Source organism: Anguilla anguilla, chromosome 3 (assembly GCF_013347855.1).
Source record: "Anguilla anguilla isolate fAngAng1 chromosome 3, fAngAng1.pri, whole genome shotgun sequence".
Taxonomy (NCBI): domain Eukaryota; kingdom Metazoa; phylum Chordata; class Actinopteri; order Anguilliformes; family Anguillidae; genus Anguilla; species Anguilla anguilla.
This window is the reverse complement of record NC_049203.1, coordinates 21659219-21680972: the sequence shown is the minus strand read 5'-3', so window position 1 is coordinate 21680972 and position 21754 is coordinate 21659219. Positions and strand designations below refer to the sequence as shown.

Here is a 21754-nt window from a genome sequence, read left to right as displayed (position 1 = left end):
AAAGAGCAGCCCAGTGTGCTTTTACACAAAATACAAAAGAACGAAGGTAAAACATTAAAAGTTATCAATATATAATGTGCACATAAGTGACAACATATTCAATGACTTTTTCCAAATGTCAGATAGGCTACAGTATTCTGTGATCTTTGGTAAAACATTTTTTTCTTAACGGGCCCTTGTAGGAGTCAGAACAATTTGGCCAACAGTACAGCATACGTTTATTGATTATTTTTTATTCAGGGGAGTGAATATTTCTGAAACATGTGATTCTTTTATATTTTTATAAGCCTGGCTGGAATACTGCTGTCGCTAACCTTGAACCTTTGAATGGTTAAAGAACAACTATGATGAGTAGTGGAGAGTCGGTTTAAATGTAACGCATCATAAATGTAACACGGGGAATTTTTATTACACTGCAGCTTCAGGCTTGTACACGCACAATTGGTCCTCTATCGAATGGCAAAAGAAAATGCCATAAGAACGGAGCAATTCGTGGGGATTTTTATTTTCTTTTTAAAAATCGTTCCTTTTTGAACGCGGTAACTAAAAATCTGTTCCTAAAGTAATTTTCGGGTATAAAGCTTAATTTCTGTTTACAATAGATCAAATCATTCGTTTAAAACAGTCATCTGTCCTTGAAAAGCATGGGTTTTTTTCAGTCAATTTTTGCGGGAATTGTTCGCTAGGTGGCCTAAGAAACATTATGTCCCTGTCTGTATGTAACAGCTGTTACAATTATGCCGCCTCCTGAGTTGCTATAACAAGCAAGCAACGTGCTTTTTTGCAATTGTATGTTTACAGAATGCCATCTAAAGAGAAAACGAGAGGGTAGGTACCCTGGAAGGTCACGGAGAGGGCTTCAGATTTGGAGATTAGGGACACTAGAAGATGGTGTTCAAAACCATCTGCATGTAGTGTCCTTTTGTGAAAACGTTGGGCATTTTAAATGGTATTTAATGTTTGTTAAAGAAATGAATTGTACACGTCAACGTGTTTGACTTTTTAAGTTAGTTCAGTGCTTAATGTTAAAAGTGTTGCTTGGGACGTTGACATCGCCGAAACGCCGATGTTCCAAGTGATTAATGGAAAAGAAACAGCTACCCAGTCACAGGCATTTATATGCACACAGCACATTGGTCTGTATAGCTGGCTAATTGCTTTGAAAAAACCTGCCTGGGTGTTAAGAAACCAACAAAAGCAGCTTTCCTCATTGGTTTGGACCAGGTTTGGACGTTACCACTACTCACTTATAACGATAAGTTACTAGCTGCTTGTGCGTCAGTTTGGCAGAATCTTTTTTTAAAAATATAAATGTAGCCCCATGCTTTATAATCTGAGAATGTGGCAGATCTCACATTACCATTGTAAATGTGTGTTCTTGATTAACATTAGTATGTGCAGATACGCACATTATAGGGCGTTTTGATTTAATGTCACAATTATTCCACCCCTCTGTTACAATTATACCGACTAGGTTGTATGAATGTGACATCGGACTGCTTGTACTTTAAATTATCCCGCGCATTTAAGTTATTAACGTAATTGAAACGAGTAAAGACTACTGACATGTCAACGCTGTTTGAAGTAAATTCATAGTCTTGGGCTTAATGTTTTCTGAGTAAATGAACAACATCCAAAAACTGTTACATTTATCCGGACTCTCCCCTAACTGCAACGTGACCTTACGACCACCCACCACCCCTTCATTCCACCATCTCTTTCTTCTAATATTCTCTTAATTTCTTATCAGTTCTCTGAATATTGCCACTTCCAGTCTGCACTCTCTTCTCGCACATATACAGAACTGTGGCATCATGCAGAGCAGTTTTTAATGAGCATGCATACATAAACAATTCACTTCATTCTTGCAATGCCTGTATGACCATTGATTTGGATAAATACATATGTATATCTTCATATTTTTATTTCTTTTTACTTATACAATTCCCCATCTTTGTACCTGATTCTAGCACCCCATTCCAGTTTTTCTGTCTGAAAATATAATAGAATAATATTTAAATGTAGACCTACATATTATTGAAAGTCACATGATATAGCCTAGAACCAACATGAGAATTGTTACAGTTAGGTTTCAAGTGACTGGTGGTGTGCATCGCAATTACATGCGAATTTATTTCATGTCAGAAAATTGGATACAAAAGGTCACAAATTCAGAAGCTGATAAAAATGAACCTGAAGTTAGCAGTGAACAAAATGCAGTTATTTTGCATTCTCCAAATTCATAACGTAATTTTCTTACCTGAAGAACAACTCCAGCAAAAACAAGTGTCAGGTTTAACCAATGCAAATGACCCTTCATTTCAATCAAGTCATTATAATGTGGAATGAAAAAACCTGTACCTCTGCCAGATTACTTACTTTATGGCATACTTTAAACTTTACAATAATAACTACAACAACAAGAAGAATGTTCAGACGTAATATTTATAGTTGTGAATGCTCCACATTTTTTGAAATTTTATAGTATTTGATTGAATTAATTTCGTAGTTATTCTAAACGTGTTTCTGTAAAATGAAGAGTAAAAAACTAAATAGCGTGACAACGATAAACTAAATTGAAACAATGTGTTTAAGACGGTGCAGCAGGGGGCACCAAGATCATTGTTATTTTCCATTGTAGGCTATATCAATTCAAATTTAAATAAATGGAGGAAATCCGTCCTGAAGTTATCAGTACACCACGCTGAATGAACAAATCAGAGTCAATACACCTGAGATCAAAACAAACACGATGACATTAAAAGCTACGGAAAACAACTTTTCTTTGTTGTTCTCTAAGTTGACGGAGAAAACCCTTCGCAACGTCACATCCTGTTGAATTCCTTCCCCTTTTCAATGCCTGTGCGTCCGGAGGGAGGGGTTCCGTAGCAGCGGTTGGAAGCATTGAAACTCGGCTCCCCTATGCCTTGGTACATTAATGCTTTCATCAAGATAGCATCCTGAAAGAAGAAATTCAAGGTTAAAACTCGGTAAGATTTTCAAAACTGTTTTTGATCAGTATGTTTAACGATTGATCCTTACACCGAAGTCGTACAGGGACCGACTGTTATCTTTATTCATTTGGGTAAACGATACAGCTGATTATGTTTAGCGTCGATTGACTGACAAACTAGACAACCAATAGTGGGCTATATGCGTGAGAGTTCCCGCGTGACAAACCACGCGGACCCAATCAGGAGCTGGTTTGAGTGGGAGGAAGGCGGGGGTTATTTGGGATGTGGCAGAAGAGAAGGGTGGATTACACAGGAAGGCACGGGTTGTAGTCAACTAGCTGATGTTTAATTTGTAACTGTTGACACAGTTGGGGCACCTAAAATCCTGAGCAATATTAAGACCACGTGCACCCAGTTGATATCAGAACTTATACAAGTTATTTTTGTGTTTTAGGAACGTTACATTTGCCTGAGTAATGTACCTGCACTAGCTAGCTCTATCTATGGCTAGTCATTTCCTTTGCCTTAGCAAGCTTAGTAAACTTCCCCTAAAGTCACTCCTGGCTAAGTTTGTAGTTTACCCCCGCTCTATGTTAGGTATGTACATATGCTACAGTTGCGCATCTGTTTTGAATATAACGCTAGTGCAGTCATAGTAAACGGGTTCCGTTTTATAGTAATGTTGGCCCTATATCAAAGTGGTGTTTTGAAATATTTCTAGCTAGTCAAGCTTCCAATAGCCCCAGGCTAAAAAGTCAGAATAAACGGTTGTTCATCCAGTCCTTTGTCGTGACATTTAGCTGGCCAGTTAACCAACAATACTACGAACGGCTCGAGCAATTATGTTCGATACACACTCTCCAGTCGTGCCCAGATGTCGCAGTGTAGGATCTGTAGAACAGACAGTTTTTCAGCGAGAATCAAAGACAACGGCGTCATGTCTTTTGTAACAATAGAACAGTAAAGGGGGTGCGCCACTTTGCACTGGGGCAGATAGACGAGAGGCATGTAGGGCGATTTATACAGGTAGCCTAATTACTTCCTCGTTCATCATTTCAGGGTTTTTACGAACTAAAGAGGACGCGCACTCTTTTAGTTTGGCCTTCGGTATACCGTGGGCTCTCCCGCAGACTAGGATGCCTCATAGTTAAGCAGTTTTGCGATATTATTTATGGTTTCGCTCGCTGGCGCGGTAGTTACAGAACGAATCACTGTCATAAAGGCTAAAAGACGGCTATTATTCCAGATACTGAACCATGAGCAGGTCTGCTGTTCTTCCTGAGACTAATCCTTGAGCAAATATACTGTTCCTGACACTTAACCCTGAACCGGTCTCTTGTTGTTTCTGAACCCTGTCTGTTGTCTCCCATATTCTGCCACCCTGTTGCCCGCATATACCTTGGCTGAAATCTGACAGATCAGCAAAATTGGGGTTTTTCCATCCACCCCACAGTACGAGAGTATATTTCATTTAAATATAGCACATATGTCAGGGATAATTAAACTCTGCTCTGCTAATGTAACAAAGAACAAAAAACATTGGTAGGTAGAGCTATTTGTGCAAGCATAATTGCCCTGTTAACTGGTTTGGAAGATCAGTGCTTATTTCTGCATACGAGGCTGGACTGTACCTGATTTTGCAGGGTACCTGATGAATTAATTGAAAGTTCCATTTAAAAAAGTTTGCAGCAGGCTTAACCATACAGCGACAGAAAATTCCATGTAATGAGCAAGGCCCTCTTACAGACCGTTGGGTATAATCGCATGACCTTAGTGCTGAGTGTGTGGGTAGCACCGGCTAACATGACAGCCGTTTGGAGAGGGGTGAAAGTGAGATAACACACTTTAAAGCACCTCTGCAGCTCGCCTCACAACCTGTATGGTCCACTAGTGTGAACAAACTGAAATCCCCGATATACACTTACTTGCTCATTACAACTCTAGAAGCAGGTTTGGAACTTGCAGTTCTTTCCTTGCTGTGTTTTCCTCCACAGCGATTCTGTGTGTGAAGTCAGTGGAAGCCGCCCTGTGCTTAATTGAGAGGACAGGTTACCCTGACCAAACCCATTTCCTAGCAACCCAACTGCTCTGCTATGGAACCTGGAAGAATGGTGCAGGCTGCTATCCAATCTACGTCAACAGCCCTCAGCGGGCCGAGTGCGTTTGTACTGGAAACAGTGGGACCACAAACACTGGCAATGTGCGCATGGTACTGGGTCAGGGAGGACACGCTTCACAGACGGGCACACGTGTGTCCAGACCAGATCAAGTAGCTGCCCATAAGAAGGATCACTGATTAATTGCTTAGCTCAGCAGGAGAGACAGATAACCTTCTGTGAAGTGACTGATAATTAACTGGCCGCCTTCACGTCCACGCCTGGAAGCGTGACTGGAGGCGAAGAGGTTTTTTTCCAAGTCGCTACGTACTCAGAGAGATTAATTTAATTTCACGCAGGGCTCTGCTGTACTGTATGAAACGAGCATCGTTTAGTTATTGGAACATTTACCTTAATCTTGGGAACGACTGGATAGTCGTTTAGATTAAATGAAATGCATATCCCTAATGCATATGCGCGTACCTGAATGTTTTCTCGGCGTGCTAGCGTTCTCATGCGTCTTCCGGGAGACTTTTACACCAGGGTCAAGCTTTTAGAGTGTGTTTGGTCGGGTGTGACCTTAAAAAGGTCTTTGCTCCCCCCCCCCATGTTTTTACACACAAGTCTGGTTCTTGTCGACCAGCAGTGGGGTGATTTGAAAAAGTGCTCCCCGAGCTTGCATTCTGCACATTCTCAGCCTGTTTCTGAGATGATAGAGCCTGGCCACCAGCACCACTCAGCTGTCTGGAACTTCATTAGATATAGGTTTATGCTGAATAGGGCTTTTATTGGTGAAGGTTGCTCCTGGACTTAGTATATTGGATAGTCAGTCCACAGCTAAATCGCCCACAGGCTTGCAAGATGCATGAGTACGCCTTTGATCGGAAAAGGGAAGAGGCTATGCATTTGATGGAATGCAGAATAATAATCAGAAATGAATTGGCGTTCCATGCGCTTAGACTGTGTTAAACTTAGTAGAATCATTACGGTGCTGCCATTATTTATTTATTTATTTATTTATTTATTCATTCATTAACTCATATCTGGCAGGTACCCTTAACCAGAGCAGAGCAGAGCTGACATTCGTTATCTAGACTCTAACCGTACATGCTTAGCCTCTCAGGCAGTTTATACCTGTACTGCAAGATTTAACAAGCCTCTTAACCAGTCCCACTAAACCTTGTCCTGTCATTTCAGACCTGTCTGCATTGCATTTAATCATACCCCTCCCAGTCCTTTAAACAGTCCTGGGACTGATATCTCCAGCGGGCTTGGTCTGTTTTTCCTGCTTCCTTGGCATTGTTGATGGGTTAGTCTCGTAATGTGTCTTCGGGACTATTTCTGGAAGCACGGACCCATTTGTGAAAGAGGGTCATGCGTGTGTGTGTGTGCGTACGTGTGTGTGAAAGTGAGAGAGAGAGAGAGAGAGAGAGAGAGAGAGAGAGAGAGAGAGAGAGAGAGAGAGAGAGAGAGAGAGAGAGAGAGAGAGAGAGAGAGAGAGAGAGAGAGAGAGAGAGAGAGAGAGAGAGAGAGAGAGAGAGAGAGAGAGAGAGAGAGAGAGAGAGAGAGAGAGAGAGAGAGAGAGAGAGAGAGAGAGAGAGAGAGAGAGAGAGAGAGAGAGAGAGAGAGAGAGAGAGAGAGAGAGAGAGAGAGAGAGAGAGAGAGAGAGAGAGAGAGAGAGAGAGAGAGAGAGAGAGAGAGAGAGAGAGAGACGGTCCTGATCGATCGCAGACCAGCTCGGAGGACGGCAGTTTGCGGAAAGGGAGACCGTAAGCACTGTCAGGAGCGGCAAGTTTAATTTGTGACTCGGCGGGTGAGTAATCCACCCCGTGTCCGCCAGCACTTTGAGAGAGAGGAGCGCAAGCCTGTCCTCTCTGAGGAGTAAACGCATTCCCCATCCAGCCTGCCAGGAGCTGGATGCTCCATAACTCACCCCCCCCCCCCCAAAAAAAAACAAGCTCGTCCTCTACCTGGGGGTCTGCCAGGAGGCAAATCACAAGAATCAGGATAAGGCAAGTTCTCCAATTGGTTCAGTCTGGAAAAGTATGGAAAAAACAAGAAGAAAAAAAAAATGCAGTTCATGGAACAAATCAGCAGGGAGCTGTAGTGGGCAGGTCCACCTTCTCTAACGGCAGCCGGGGGCGGGGCTTGTGCTGCTCTACTCAAGCAGGAAATGCCTCTGCAGTCAGCTGAGCGCTGCCTGTGGGGTTGCACGCGTGTTTGGACTCGCCGTGTTCTGCACTGTGCCTGTCTCACTGTGTCTGTGGGACATGGGATTGTTACATGGGCTCGGCAGGCAAGTAGGTTGCGGGTCAAACCCTTTGTCATTACAAATACATGCTAGCGCTAGTGTTAATTTGATTCATGAGAGAACCTTTGCTCTGCCATTTACCTGTCCTTCCCTTTATCCATAAAAACAATCCCGTGGTCTTAAGTGTAATAAAGCTGTAGGCCATTAATCCAGGGTCACCCTGACTGCTGTGTTTCCTTATCAGTAGTTCACTGCTTCTGAGCAGATTCTGATTAGAGGTTTGAACACTTTAAAAGGAGGAAAGAAAAGTGGTTGTCCTGCCACACCATGGATGGGGAAAGGGGGGGGGGGGGCTGTTTTCCTGGGGAGGGCTTCGGCTGACCACCAGTCAGAGGAACTGAAGCAGTGTTGGGGTGCACTTCCTTGGCTTCCCCGCATGCGTTTCCCTCTGCCCAGCCTCTGTTTCCTGTTGGAGCAGGAAATGGGAAAAAGATCAAGTTACTCTCTTGTTGTTTATGTTCATTAAGGACACACAGACTGATATTAACGAGCCCCTCCACGATTTCAGCTGAGCAGCAGAAACACTTTTACTGTGGCTTCAGGAAGTCCTCTGTATATGTATTTTGTTTATACAGCAAGTGGGGCCTGGTGAGTGTTAAATATAACACTGAGTGTGAAGTTAGAGATGTAGAGAGCGTTTCAGGCTCCATGCATGTTGCCTATTCGAGCACAACCCCCCCCCCCCCCCCACCTTCTCTGGGGTTGAAGGGGAGTCTTATCGTCATGGTGACCCATTTATGGAGCCCCGGGCCTGAAGGGGGGTGGGGGTGAGGGGGGCTTTGTTTCATGATTGCTGTCACTGGGGGGTTGGGGTGTGGAGAGGAAAGTTGTGGGAAAAGGGAAGGGGAGAAGGACAGGAAAACAGTGGTGGAATCAGAAGATACATAGGAAACAGAGATGACAGAATGGTCGGGGGGGGGGGGGGGGGGGTAGCAGGCTGCAGGGCAGTGTTACGGGGGAGGGGGTAGGGGAATGGGGGTCCTTGTGAATGTAAAAAAGAAGCGCTACTCACCAAAATTCTGGCCACGCCCGAGGCCAGCACACACCAACAAATTCAAGCAACCGGAACCCAAAGCATCACACCCCCCCCCCCTTCCCCCAGGGTGCCTCTGCCAACCCCAGGACACAAGATGTTTGTTCACTTCTATTCTTGAGCCAATTAACATGAGAAGGGCTGCGCTAGGCTAATTCTCGAGGGATTATTTAGCTTTTTTCTTTTTTTGCTAAGAAGCCTCGGTTTAAATGCACGGCCGATGCAGAGACTGGTACAGACCGGCCATTCTGCGCTCTGCTTCCCGAATCTCTGAAAAGAGCTCCTGTGTTTCCTTCTTTCCCCGGTCCTGTTAGCATTCAGCGTAGATCCACCCCCCCCCATCCCCCCACCCCCCACCCCCCACCCACAATCCCTCACTCAGCCCGTGTCCCCGGCCACATTATGTCCTTTTACACAGTTCATCTCGGGTTCATAATTCACACGTCTCAGATGAGCCCCGGACCCAGTCGTCTGGCCAGGCACTTCATCCAGATGTGTCATGTAGCCGTTAGATCAGGGCAGATCAATCTGGAAGCTCTAGCTGCCCTGCTTCAGACGGCACACGGGGGAAATCCTGCCGGAGTTCCCTCAGTCCTCGCAGCACTGGAAACTGCAGGGCGGCTGGTTACCATGGAGATTTCAGCCGGCGGTCGTATGCTGACAAATCTCTAAACTCTCAGGCTCTCCGATCAAGCATGAAAGCACTTGACCGCTGCCGTCCAACACTGCCCCTGTAATATTGGTGTGCGTGTGTGTGTGTGTGTGTGCGTGTGTGTGTGTGGGTGTGTGTGTGTGCACGCGCGTGTGTGTCTGTGTGTGCGTGCGTATGTGTGTGTGTATGCATGCGCATGTTTGCATTTGTGTGTGCGTGTGTTTGAGCATAGGCATGTCTGGGCATCTTTCAGGGAAATTTGGATTATTGTGAGGAGCCTAGTCTGCAGAACTTTGCTTTTGTCATTCCCAGTTATCTAACGGTTTTTATTTTTGCTGAGGCAGTTTGTCGTGGGTTCGTTTCTTTTCCTGAATTCCTGCTGGGTGAAGAGGGACAGAGTGGCTGAATTCTGGCACGGCAAGGACATAGACAGGAAGTGATGTTGCTTGCAGGAAGCGCAGGGGCCAGAGGACAGGAAGAGAGCCTGTTTTTAACATTTGCTGCCACTGGCCGCCAGCACCTCTGCTTTTCACATCGTGTACTGCAGCAGGTCCCAGCTCAGTCATCTAGTACCCCGCGTTCTAACACCCGCTTTTGTGAATGGGAGTCCTCTCTCTATCTCCCTCTCCCTATGTCCCTTTCTCTCACTGTCCTGTTCCCCCTCTCTCTGACACTTTCCCCTTCTCTCCCCTCTTTCTCTCCTGTTGTTTTCCACTTTCCCTCTCTGTCTTCCTCTCCCCCCTCTCTATCACCCTCCCTTTCTCCCCCTCTCCTCTCACTTTTTCTCTCTGCCTTCCTCCCTCCCTCGCTCGCTTCTCTCTCTCTGTTTTTCTCTGTCTGACTGGAATCCAGCCAGACCGCTACACGCTGCTCGGTTTTCTCGGAGCTGACGAGAGTACGATCCGGACGGACGGCATGCGCTCAGCCTGGTCTCTTAACCCCTCGGCTCCCGGCGCGCGGACCCGGCGGGAAACGCGCGAGAAACAAAACCGTCGCGGCGGCGGAGGCCTGCTCGCTCGCTCGCTCAGCCGTTTACAGATCAGCTCGGATCGGGCTAACGTGCTAATGAAATACTCCCAAGCCAGTTAGACCAGATGCTAATAAAGACGCATCAGTCAATAACTAGCCGAGTCGTGTCGCCGCAGGGAGTGGCGCCTCGCCATAAGCGCTTAGCCAGGCCTACCGTGACTCCCAGCCCGCTTTGGGTCCCGTCCAGCTGCAGTGTGCGTTCCTACATACTGAGAGCGTGGAGTCTGAGCTGAGCGCTCCAAGGCAGCCGCCCGGATCCGCTCACCGATTGGATGTAGCCGAGCAACCTTTAGCAACCGCTGCGGAAGGGCGTCGGGACGCGTGATCGGCACAGCCGACGACGCGGCGCGGGGTGACCGCGTGAGTCACCGATCCTCCACGTCCTCCCGTCATAGCCGGCGTGTCATTAAGTGCTTTGTCTGCGCGGGATTAATTGGACGGCTCCCTCCTAAGCCCGCGGGCTTAGTGCAAACAGAAATCCATACAAGGGCTTACAGGCCAATGAGAAGCCCTTTGGAGAGGGAATTCTGCAAGGGATCTTTATCAGCGTAGAGTTGTAATCAATTCTGGGCAGAGAGAGATGGAGAGGAACAGAGTTAGAGAGACAGAGGAAGAGGGAGAGATAGAGAGGTAGAGAAAGAGAGAGAGAGACAGAGAGAGAGAGGAACAGATAGAGAGACAGAGAGAAAGAAGGAGAGATAGAGATAGGGAGAGATAGAGAGACCGATAGAGAGATAGAAAGGGAGAGAGAGAGAGACAGAGAGGTTACTGGGTGGGCTGTCTGCTATCCTTCGGGGATCCTGATGAATTTGACTTACCGTGAGGTTCATCATGCATATTTCAGTAGTGTGCATGGATGCAGTCGCATAGCACTGGCGCATCTGGGTCAGTCACACAGTCAGATTTCAGTGGAAGTGTCCTTCGTTTAACCTTTTCTGCTTGCTGCCGCGTTTGTCCCAATGGCAGTGTCGTTTGATTCAGAGCCCTACAGGGCCTACACTGCTGTGGCCTGAGTGTGTGTGTGTGTGTGTGTGTGTGAGTGTGAATGAGTGTGTGTGAGTGTCTGTGTGTGTGTGTGAATGAGTGTGTGTGTGTGTGTGTGTGTGTGTGTACGTGAGTGCGTGTGCGCTCATGCACATGTGTTCCTGCTTTTGTAGAACTGACCTCCTTTAGGAATAGCTGACGCCAGCACGTTCTGATTCTTGTGGTTATTCTTTCCTGTACCTTGTGCCATTTCTCTGATGAACTCCACATTGCCAAGGATTATGACGACAATGACAGGAAGTAGCAGGAAAGGAGAGACTTCCTGGGTGAACCCCCGAGAGAGGGAAAGAGTTTTCATTGGTTTGCTGATGATGTCACAAGGTTGATTGTGTCCATGAGTCTCTGGTGCCGCAATGCTGTCCCGTGGTTTGGTTGAAGACCACAAAACTGTCACCCGTGTGATGTCAGTTTTGGTGAAATTTTTGAAAGTCGTGTCGCTGACTTGTTCACACTTATATCCGTGTTTTGGCGTTATTCTAAATTGAACTGCGGCATTTTCTAATAATTTCTCGTACTTCATTTACTTATAAGATTTTAATTTCTCACAGTTTTATTTATATTTTGTCTCTGCATTATTCAAGCAAATGAAGTGCATTCACAACAATATACTGTGTGTTTTAGTATGAATAGTGTTATTAGAGTATAGGGATTCCTGTGAATTAGCTATTTGTTTTATGTTGCATTTTCATTTTGTTCTTAAACGGCCACAGGACATTTTCCATTAAAGCAGTTACACTTTCAAAAAAAAAAAAAAGCCCATCCCTACAGCTAATCCCATGATGCAATGCGACTGGCTGTTTTGTTTAACTGTGTGGAAACAGGCCCAGGGTGCAGATGTGTTTTTTTGCTTGCTGAAGCACATTGTGGTGAGCCCTGGTTGATAAATGGATCAGCGTTGATGTGTTTTCAAATTCCCTCATTTCTAAATGACTTATGAAAAATTCCACACTTTATAGTCCACAATTTCCCTTTGTCATATTTCATAGCTTTCTAAAAAAAGGAGCCGGTTATGTTATTGATTCAAATCCTCGCTCTTCAGTCCACGGGCGGGATGGGGGGGGCGCGTAGTTGGTCACGTAGCGCACTTTTTAGCGTCTTGTGGAAACGTTGTTTGCTCTGAGGAGGAGTCCGCGTCCGTCACCATGGTTACCTGTCAGACGAGATGATGCGTGCGGAGGGCTTTTCATGAAGCCGGCAGCGTGAGAGCGGACCTGTCCGCCCGCTGACGAGGCTGTGAGGTAACGCAGGGCAGGGAAAGCCCCGGAGGGTAACAGCCCGGCCTTCCCAGGAAAACTCCCCTGGGAGGGAGAGAAGGGGGGGGGGGGGGGGGGAGAGGGAGGAGGGAGAGAGGGAGGGAGAGAAAGGTGGAGAAAGGGAAAGAGAGACAGAGACCAGTAGTCACACAGAGAGGTGAGGGGTATTGACTGGTCTGCTCTTTTGCACGCTGGGAGCGGTCAGACCTGTATGGAATACCCACCCGTGGTGTTTGTCACATAAACATTGAGCCGTACCTGCTGTTCAGACTTCGCTGGTGCGGAGACTCTGCGTTAAGGTGAGTTTATGTTAAGTGCTACGTAGCGCAGTTTCCCGTTTTGAGCTTTCTTCGAGGGACAGAAGGCGGGTTTGTGTCCTTGCCTGCGGACATGTTGAGGGAAGTTTCTTCCTTGGCCGTGGCTGGAGTTAGGCAGGAAGGGGAGGGACGGGAGACTGCGGGACGTCTGCGTGCGCACACCTCGCTACAGGATGTGATGTAATGTTACCGAGCCGCCCGTCTGAGAGAGGGAGGCCGATCTAGGGGGCATACAGTGTGTGTGTGTGTGTGTGTGTGTGTGTGTGTGTGTGTGTGTGGTATGTGTATTATGTGAATGTGCATGTGCGTGTGTGCATGCCTGTGAAATGTAGGAGTGTGTGTATGTATGTGTGTCTGTGTGTGCAGTAAGGTAGTCCTACAGGGGACAGGTCAGTCCCTTGAGGGGCGCACCCTAGATGCTGTGATAACAGCCGGCACCGGACGGCTCTGTTTCCACAGCAGTGTCTCCACGCCCAGGCTCTGTTTCCATGCCTGGGCTGTTTAAATCTCTCCACTGATTTAATTTTTTAACAGCACTTCTCCAAATAGAGCATTTGTCGTATTTGCATACAATACAATACTGGAATACACCTTAAGAGCTCTTCCAGTCACAACAATGTGGGATAGAGAATTGGGGAAGATGAGTGTTTTCCCACAGTCGGATACTATTTGGCAAAATATTTTTCACACCAACTAATTCATTACAAACTGGTGCACCGTGTTTATGCAACTCCACTCGTGATCACAAATGAGGCTAGTGAAGGACCCTACCTGCCAGTTCTGCATGCTTGGGGAGATAGGGACCTACCTGCATATATTTTGGGAGTGTCCTAAAATCACCCTGTTTTGGAAATATGTTGCGTCCACTCTAAGTATAACGCTTGGGGTTGATGTCCCTCTCTCTCATAAGGCAATGCTTTTGGCAGATGACCCTAAACTGTATTTAACCAGAAAGTCTTGCTTGCCAGTCTCACTGCAGCTAAGAAGACTATACTGAAGGGCAGGATGGAGCCTCTGAACTCTTACAATAGCGTATGGCTGGGTTATTTCTATGATATTGTTCTCCTTGAGAAATCTACGGGGACAATCCATAGAGCTCAATGTAGCACAATCACAGCTTGGAATACAGCTGCAGATGAAGTTTTCAGGTTTCGAGCAATGAACTGTTGACTTCTGTAAACCGTCTCTTCCAGTTCTGGGGATCGGGAGGGGGTTAGGGTATATGAAAAACAATAAAAAAATTGTTCACAAAAAAAAGAAACCAAATCTCTCCACTTCCCTCAGCCACAAACCGAGGACTCCATTGTGGCTCCTTAAGGTCAATTTCCTGTGTGAAAAACACTAGGACTGAATTCAGAAAGTCATGTGACTGGGTGTAGACGTGTGTGTGGGCTCGGACTGCCTCAAACACTCATAAACTTGTGATTTTTGCTGAGGTGCGTTTATTCTCCTCTGGAGTGTGTCAGAGGTTTAAGGAAAAAAAAAACAGCTTTTCTGCCAGCTGAGTGATCGTTTTGCATATTAAATATCCACAATTGGACATTCCATGGTGTATCTTCACAGCTATTAGCATAGAATCAAGTAAAACGAATCGGGTCTGAAACCAGCAACCTTTATATCCGATCAGCTGCTGAGCTCAAGACACAGACTTCTTATTTCTCTGACAGGACTTTTAAGTTGTCACATGATTAGTGGCTATGTCGAGCGATTTCGATCGATTTCGGTCGTTATCAGGCTCAGGCAGCGCTGCGTGTGTTAGCCGCGGTCTGCTACGCAACGCGCTGCGCTGTGGGGATAGATGGTATTGCCCCCTGGGGGGTGAAGCAGTTTTATCGAACGCTCATTATCCCCATTCATTCGGTCACTGTAGCGATGTGATATTATTGAGCACCACGCGCGATCCAGCAGGGCTTTCCTGGGCCCAAGAGCCCTGAGAGCGAAGTGTCAATAATGCGCTCCTAGCCCTGCCCCTCTCTGGCCCCGCCCCCGCTGTCGGTCTGTGGGACTGGGGCTGACGTCCGCATAGTGGTACGGTCAGTACAGTACTGACTACTGCCCAGTCTTTCCCTCTGGGTTTGCTTTGGCCTAATTGTCTGGATATTTTTAACATTTAAGCAAATGGCTTTAGCTTTTCAATTTCTTTAATGTCACAGTCTAAGCCAACATCTGACAGCATTTCAGTGGATTCCCTGATGAAATTCTTTGAATTACTGAAAGCATCAAGAATCCCCCTTCAGTCACTGAAAGCACCTGGAATGTTCTAGAGCTTCACCCTGACACATGCATCAGGGATAAAATCTGTGTCAGTACACTGTCTAGCATTTTAGGACTGTGTGTGTGTTTGTGTGTGTGTTGGGGGGGGGGGTTTCTTGTGTCGTGAACTTACAATAAAATGCAAGTATTACTTTACAGACACAGTTTTATCTGTTTCATTTTATGTTTGTATGTATGTCTCTGTCTCTGTAATGTGTGTGTATGTGTGTGAGTTTGAGATTGACTGAAGTGTACCTCCTCATCCACAGGAGGCTTCAGTCAGTCAGTTTGGGTGGATCGCAGCGATGGCAGCCAATAAGAGCAAGAACCAGAGCTCGCTGGCCCTGCACAAAGTCATCATGGTGGGCAGTGGGGGCGTGGGAAAGTCGGCCCTCACCCTGCAGTTCATGTACGACGAGGTGAGTCTCTCATCTGCCTCTGGGGAGAAGTCCCCATTTTACATTCACTCAGGAAGAGCCGTAAACACGAGCCTGAGAATATAGTCACGAGACACAAGCTGCCAATAGCTTAGCACAGAGCGATTCTGAAGCTTTGAGGGTGGGTACAGGTATGTTAAGTACTAGATCAATTAGACACATTCTTTCTTTTGTGATAAAAAAAAAATTCAGTCTTCTGCGAGAAGTTGGGGAGAGACATTTAAATATCTGGCTGTGCAGTCTGGAGCCCCCTTGTCCACTCGGGGCCTGCTTTGAGAGCGTCGTCATGGTTTCCGGGCGTTTTCCCGTTTCAGTTTGTGGAGGACTACGAGCCGACCAAGGCGGACAGCTACAGGAAGAAGGTGGTTCTGGACGGGGAGGAGGTGCAGATCGACATCCTGGACACAGCGGGGCAGGAGGACTACGCCGCCATCCGGGATAACTACTTCCGCTCGGGAGAGGGCTTCCTGCTGGTCTTCTCCATCACAGAGCACGAGTCCTTCACTGCCACCGCAGAGTTCAGGTGTGTCCCGCGCTGGGGAACGCCAGCCAGCCTGCCTCCCCAAAATAGTGCACCCTGAACTCACTGCACCCTGAACACACTGCACCCTGAACACACTGCACCCTGAACCCACTGCACCCCGAACACACTGTACCCTGAACTAACTGCACCCCAACCTCACTGTACCCTGAACTCACTGCACCCCAAACTCACTGCACCCTGAACTCACTGAACCCTGAACTCACTGCACCCTGAACTCACTGCACCCCAAACACACTGCACCCCAACCACACTGCACCCTGAACTCACTACACCCCGAACTCACTGCACCCCGAACACTGCACACTGCAGGATATAAATGTTACTGTATTGTGGTGTAGGATAATAGTACATGTAACTGTATTGGGGTGTGGGATATATAGTGCGTGTTGCTGGTTCAGCATGGGGTCCATTCTACAGCCAGAGCAGCAGGATCCTGTGTGGCTGCTCCAGGCCTTTGTGATGATATGTGATAGTCTGACGTTGAGTAGAAATCAATACGTTCATCAATATCCCTTAAAAGGAATAAACACTCAGCTGGAGGTAACTCTGCCGTAGACAACTCAACAGAGGACAGTGCATGTCATAGAGATGAGAATCATCACCACTGAGAATGAACAGAGATGATGGCGTAGAACAGAGACGCTGTTAAAGATGGGGGTGATTTATAGTAGATTTTTTTAAGGAAGGGAGCTGGAGACCTGGGAGCGAGGCGTGCCATTGGCTCGCTGAGCGTCTGTCTGTCCGTCTGTCTGTCCCTCAGGGAACAGATCCTGCGGGTGAAGGCCGAGGAGGACAAGATCCCGCTGCTGTTGGTCGGGAACAAGTCGGACCTGGAGGACCGCCGGCAGGTGATGGTGGACGAGGCCCGGGGCAAGGCTGAGGAGTGGGGGGTGCAGTACGTGGAGACCTCGGCCAAGACGCGCGCCAACGTGGACAAGGTGCGCTCGGGACACTCGGACCGCACGCACGCACACACACACACACACTTACACACTCTCACACTTACACACACACTTACACACTCTCACACTTACACACACACTTACACACTCTCACACACACTTACACACTCTCATACACACTTACACACTCTCATACACACTTACACGCACACACACACACACACACACTTACACACTCTCCCGCACACACACACACTTACACACTCTCACACACTTACACGCACACACACACACACTTACACACTCTCACACACACTTACACACTCTCATACACACTTACACGCACACACACTTACACACTCTCCCGCACACACACACACTTACACACTCTCACACACACACTCTCACACACAATTACACACTCTCACGCACACTTACACACACACTTACACACTCTCACACACACTTACACACTCTCACACACAATTACACACTCTCACGCACACTTACACACACAATTACACACTCTCACGCACACTTACACACACACTTACACACTCTTACACACACTTACACACTCTCACACACAATTACACACTCACACACACTTACACACACAATTACACACTCTCACACACAATTACACACTCTCACGCACACTTACACACACAATTACACACTCTCCCACACACTTACACGCACACACACACACCTGCACACTTACACACACACTTACACACTCTCACACACACTTACACATACACGCACACACACACACACTTACACATACACGCACACACACACTTACACATGTCAATATCCCAGCTCTGGAGTCAGTGCAGATTCTAGTGTAAGCCTGGTTATCGCTGCTGTAGAGTCTGCTATGACTTCCTGGGTTTTTGCTGGGCAACATCACAAATCGTTGTATTGTGTTTCGGTTGCAGTCTGAGCTTTGAGCTGAGTGCAGTGAATGGTGTCCATGTCTGTGATGTGAAATGGGTGGTAACTCAGAGCTGGGAGGTCTTTCGAATCAGGATTTCTGAGTTAACTGCCTTGAACAAAACCCGGACCTGCTCTTTTTACTTCAGTCCATGTTCCAGACTTGGGAGGGTTCCGGGTTTACTACGTGCGGTTGTCCAGCTAACTGAGTAATTGTGCTTTGTGAAACAGGGCCCTGGTTCTACTCATTTAGAAAGAGCAGTCCATGAAACATCAGCAAAGCATTACATCCCGTCTGAAAGCTTTTAAAGGAAAGGGGAAAAGAACTAGGTTACCATTTTGCCCCAGGCACATTGATACCACCTGACCGGACCTACTTGCTTAGAGTGGGTGTTGGGCACATCGGCTACTATTTACCTCATGTGGGTGTGGTTATCAAACCATCTGTGCCTACCGTGAGCCGAAATGGATGTTTGTGCAGTGCCTTTCTCATGACTTCTCCCATGTTGAGCAGTTACCCGAAATACTCCTAAGCAGCTGTGTTATTGACATGTCACATGTTTAAAACCCAGTGACAGAAGCAGTAACTTTATTATCAAACTCAAAATAATCCCTCACTGCCTGTATAAGAACATTTTAAAGATGCAGCAGACATTCTGCTGTATAAATGCCTCCGCTATTAGTATACAGAGGTGGAAAATCCAGGTTCAGAAAGTACAAGTCCTCCCCAGTATTTTGTTAAATCACCTGGAATTCTAGACCCCGTCACAGTTCTAAAACCAGGAGGTAGAGCTGATTAGTGAAATCACCTGGGTTCCTGGGTGGAAGAAATGATTGGCAGTGGAGTTTGTCTTTCTGACCCCTGGACTTTCTGCCTCTGATGGTGTACGGCTTCCATTTTAGACCCTTGCGTCAGTTTAGATGCGAATGGATCGCCCACACGGCGCGGTGAAGGTTAAAGGAGTCATTTCTGTAACCCTGCTCATTTTTTTTTTTTTAAACACAGGTGTTTTTCGACCTGATGCGGGAGGTGCGAGCGAAGAAGATGTCGGAAAACAAGGACAAAAACGGGAAGAAGAGCGGCAAGGGGAAGAAGAGCTTCAAAGAGCGCTGCTGTTTACTCTGATCCCAGCACAGCCCAACCGCAGCCACCGGTCGGAAACGAAACCATCCGTTTCGCCAAATTCGGTCATGGTGGGTTCATACTTATGAACCGCTCTCCCCGAGCCCCCTTTTCCTTTTTTTTTTTTTTTTTTTTACACATTACAAATTGTAATCAAATCCATAAATCCCCCCAGCACGCAACACACACACACACACACACACACACACAGCCCAATATTAGGAGACTCCATAAATCCCTCCCAACACACAACTCACACACACACACTGCCCAATATTAGGAGACTCCATAAATCCAGTGACAGTGAGGCATCATGGGATTTTTTTCTTCGTAAGATTCAGCTGCCGAATTGTTTCCAACACTAACCTTTTATTTCCTCTTTGTAATGTAGCTTTCCTGTTTGTATTTTTAAAGTTGTTGGCGCATTTGGCGGGGGACTTGTGTTTATGCTGATTATTGTGCGCGCACACTCACAAACACACACATTTTAGATGTAGTCATGGCGACCTGGGAAGGTTGAAGTCCTACCTGTACAAAGCACATGTGATTTTTTCTATTGGGCGGTCAGTCTATGCTTAGCTGTGCGACTTCCTCTCATTGGCCTCTGCTCTGGAGATGAAAACCAGATCCAGGCGGAAATTATGTTCTGCACCTGGTCTGTTTTCCCTCAGTCTCTTCTGTCATGCTGAGCAAGAACCACACGATGTAAAGCTGTGCTATCACAAAGCTCATTCTAGCTGTTAACTGTATAACCACACTGCTCCAGCGGTTGCTTCCTTTAACATGCTCATAATGGAAGCGAAGCGGCTAGCGCTAATTCAGTTTAGTCGGAATGGAAGAAATCTGCTGACCTCACTGTGGGAAAGTGGAGATGGTTCAGATGCTTGCAGTGCAGGCTAGACAGAAGTGAGCCTTCAACTCATGTCACTGTTAAGTAATGGCCATTGTGAACTCCAGCGATCAAGTATTTTAGGATTCCAGCAGGCAAACAAACTCTGTTTCTAGCTGGGGAAACAACAGGAAGGAGGGAAAATACTGTTGGGAACCCAAGAACAGCCTCCAGACCGACCTGGTTCTGGTTCCTGTTGTGGTACGGGGCCTAACGGGTCCATTTTCTGTCGACCTCTGAGGTAAACAAATGTAACAACTCAGCAGCCTACAGAACGCATTTGATTGATGGATGCTACTCAGGAATAACAGGCCATGGGAGTCAGTGTGTGAGGCTCCGCCGGTTTGGTTAGACCTTGGGTGTCAGAATCCAGTCCTGGAAGGCCACAATATCCGCTGGGTTTCCTGGATGTGAGTAACAAGGTCATCTCCTTGGACTGGTGTTCCGGAAGCAGTCAGAGCCGTCGCATCGCCAGAGAGACGGAGCCACGGCATTACTCTGACCCTTACTTGACAGTCATGCCCCCTTGTGAGCACGCACAGTACTGCAGTACCAGCTGTAGTCCCCACCCCCCCCCCCTCACGATTACAGTATATACCAGGGCTGGGCTCGTTCTGTTCCTGGAGGGCTGATGCATTTTAAGGTCTTCCCTTCCACCAGTTAATCTTGGTTCAATCAGCTAATTAGCTCTATTCACCAACGCCTGTATCAAGTTATAGATCAGACCATGGTAAGGGACACAAGGACCGCTGTGATTAATGGGGTTATCAATGAATGTAGCTAAAATTATAAATCGGATAATTGATTGAGGCTGATTAAGAATAGAAGCTGGCATGGAATCCTGACCTGGAAATATAAGTGCACTACATTGCCAATATGGTCCAATAGATAATAGAATCATCCACTATGACCCTCTGCGTACTGAGGAAATTGCCTTGTAGGTTTAAGGTGCCAAACTTTAAGGGTGACAGATTATTGTTTTCCATCTTGTCACTTTGTATAATTCCACCTCCTCCCACCCTTTTGATTGCCTACGGAATATTACAGCTTTGCCGTTTAATTTCCCCGATTCCTGTCTGTGGAACAGTTTTGAGGGAGTGTAAGTGTTCACTGCTCTGTGTAGGGGTTCCCTCCTCTGTGTAAGGGTTCCCCTCAGCAGGGTAGTGTTTTCATCCTCGCCTTGTTCACTCTCCTCTTAAAAGTACGTCCTGTCCAGACCTTTTAAAGCTGAATCGCTGTTTGTATGAATAATTCTTCAGTTCACTCGCTGTTTTTTGTAACATAAACGTCAGAATATGTTGCCAAATAAACGCTTCTTCTTTGTAAAAACCTGTCTGGTGATTTATGACGTCTGTATCGTTGCCGTCGGGTGTCATGAGGAAAAATTACGTTTACAAAAGCCAGCAGACTTTTTAGAAAATGAACAAAGCAATGAAAGAAAGGTTCTGGTGTTTATCCACACATTCATGCAATAGAGACCATGCACACAGTCTGGATTTGGAGGAATTTACCTACTATATTAACGTAGCATGCAATTGATATGAAGGGTTATAAAACCAGTTACGATGCAATTAATCTCTTTCACAGAAACTAGTCAGGAAATAGTCCAACCTTCCCCAGATGTCATGGAGAAAATGGTCTTTCAGTGGTCCTCACTCCGGCTGTGTACACTACTGCCCTCTGCTGGACGTTTTTAGTTAGTAGCCAATACAATGTAAGCATACAATGAAATCGCAACATGGACTGAAAGAACGAAAGCTAAAAGTTTAATTAAAATCAGTGGATTGTGCAGATTTGATGGAAGCCAGGAGGAGAGTGGAGGAACGCCGGTCTGATCACGCTCGCTCCAAAGCCAGCTTTATCTGGACAAGTCACATAATTCTGATGTGTTTATATGTTCTGGACTTCAGTCAAACGTCTCTGCACAGGAGATCGTTTCTAGGATAAACCTCCCTTTCCTGAACAGCCTTGTTAATAA

General features: G+C 46.6%; 1 protein-coding gene across 2 annotated transcripts; it reads left to right on the top strand.

The window, feature by feature from the left end:
• Positions 1–2671: 2671 nt before the first annotated feature.
• On the top strand, positions 2672–21105 carry ralba (v-ral simian leukemia viral oncogene homolog Ba (ras related)). 2 transcript variants are annotated; one of them, XM_035409087.1, is made up of 5 exons: positions 2672–2990; positions 15212–15361; positions 15694–15902; positions 16684–16861; positions 18771–21105. In XM_035409087.1, the coding sequence occupies exons 2-5, from the start codon at positions 15248–15250 to the stop codon at positions 18888–18890; spliced, it is 621 nt and encodes a 206-aa protein (XP_035264978.1). In that variant the 5' UTR covers positions 2672–2990; positions 15212–15247; the 3' UTR covers positions 18891–21105. The 2 variants fall into 2 exon arrangements, with proteins under 2 accessions (XP_035264978.1, XP_035264979.1); XM_035409088.1 differs by lacking the exon at positions 2672–2990 and adding an exon at positions 12539–12671.
• The last annotated feature ends 649 nt before the right edge of the window (positions 21106–21754 follow it).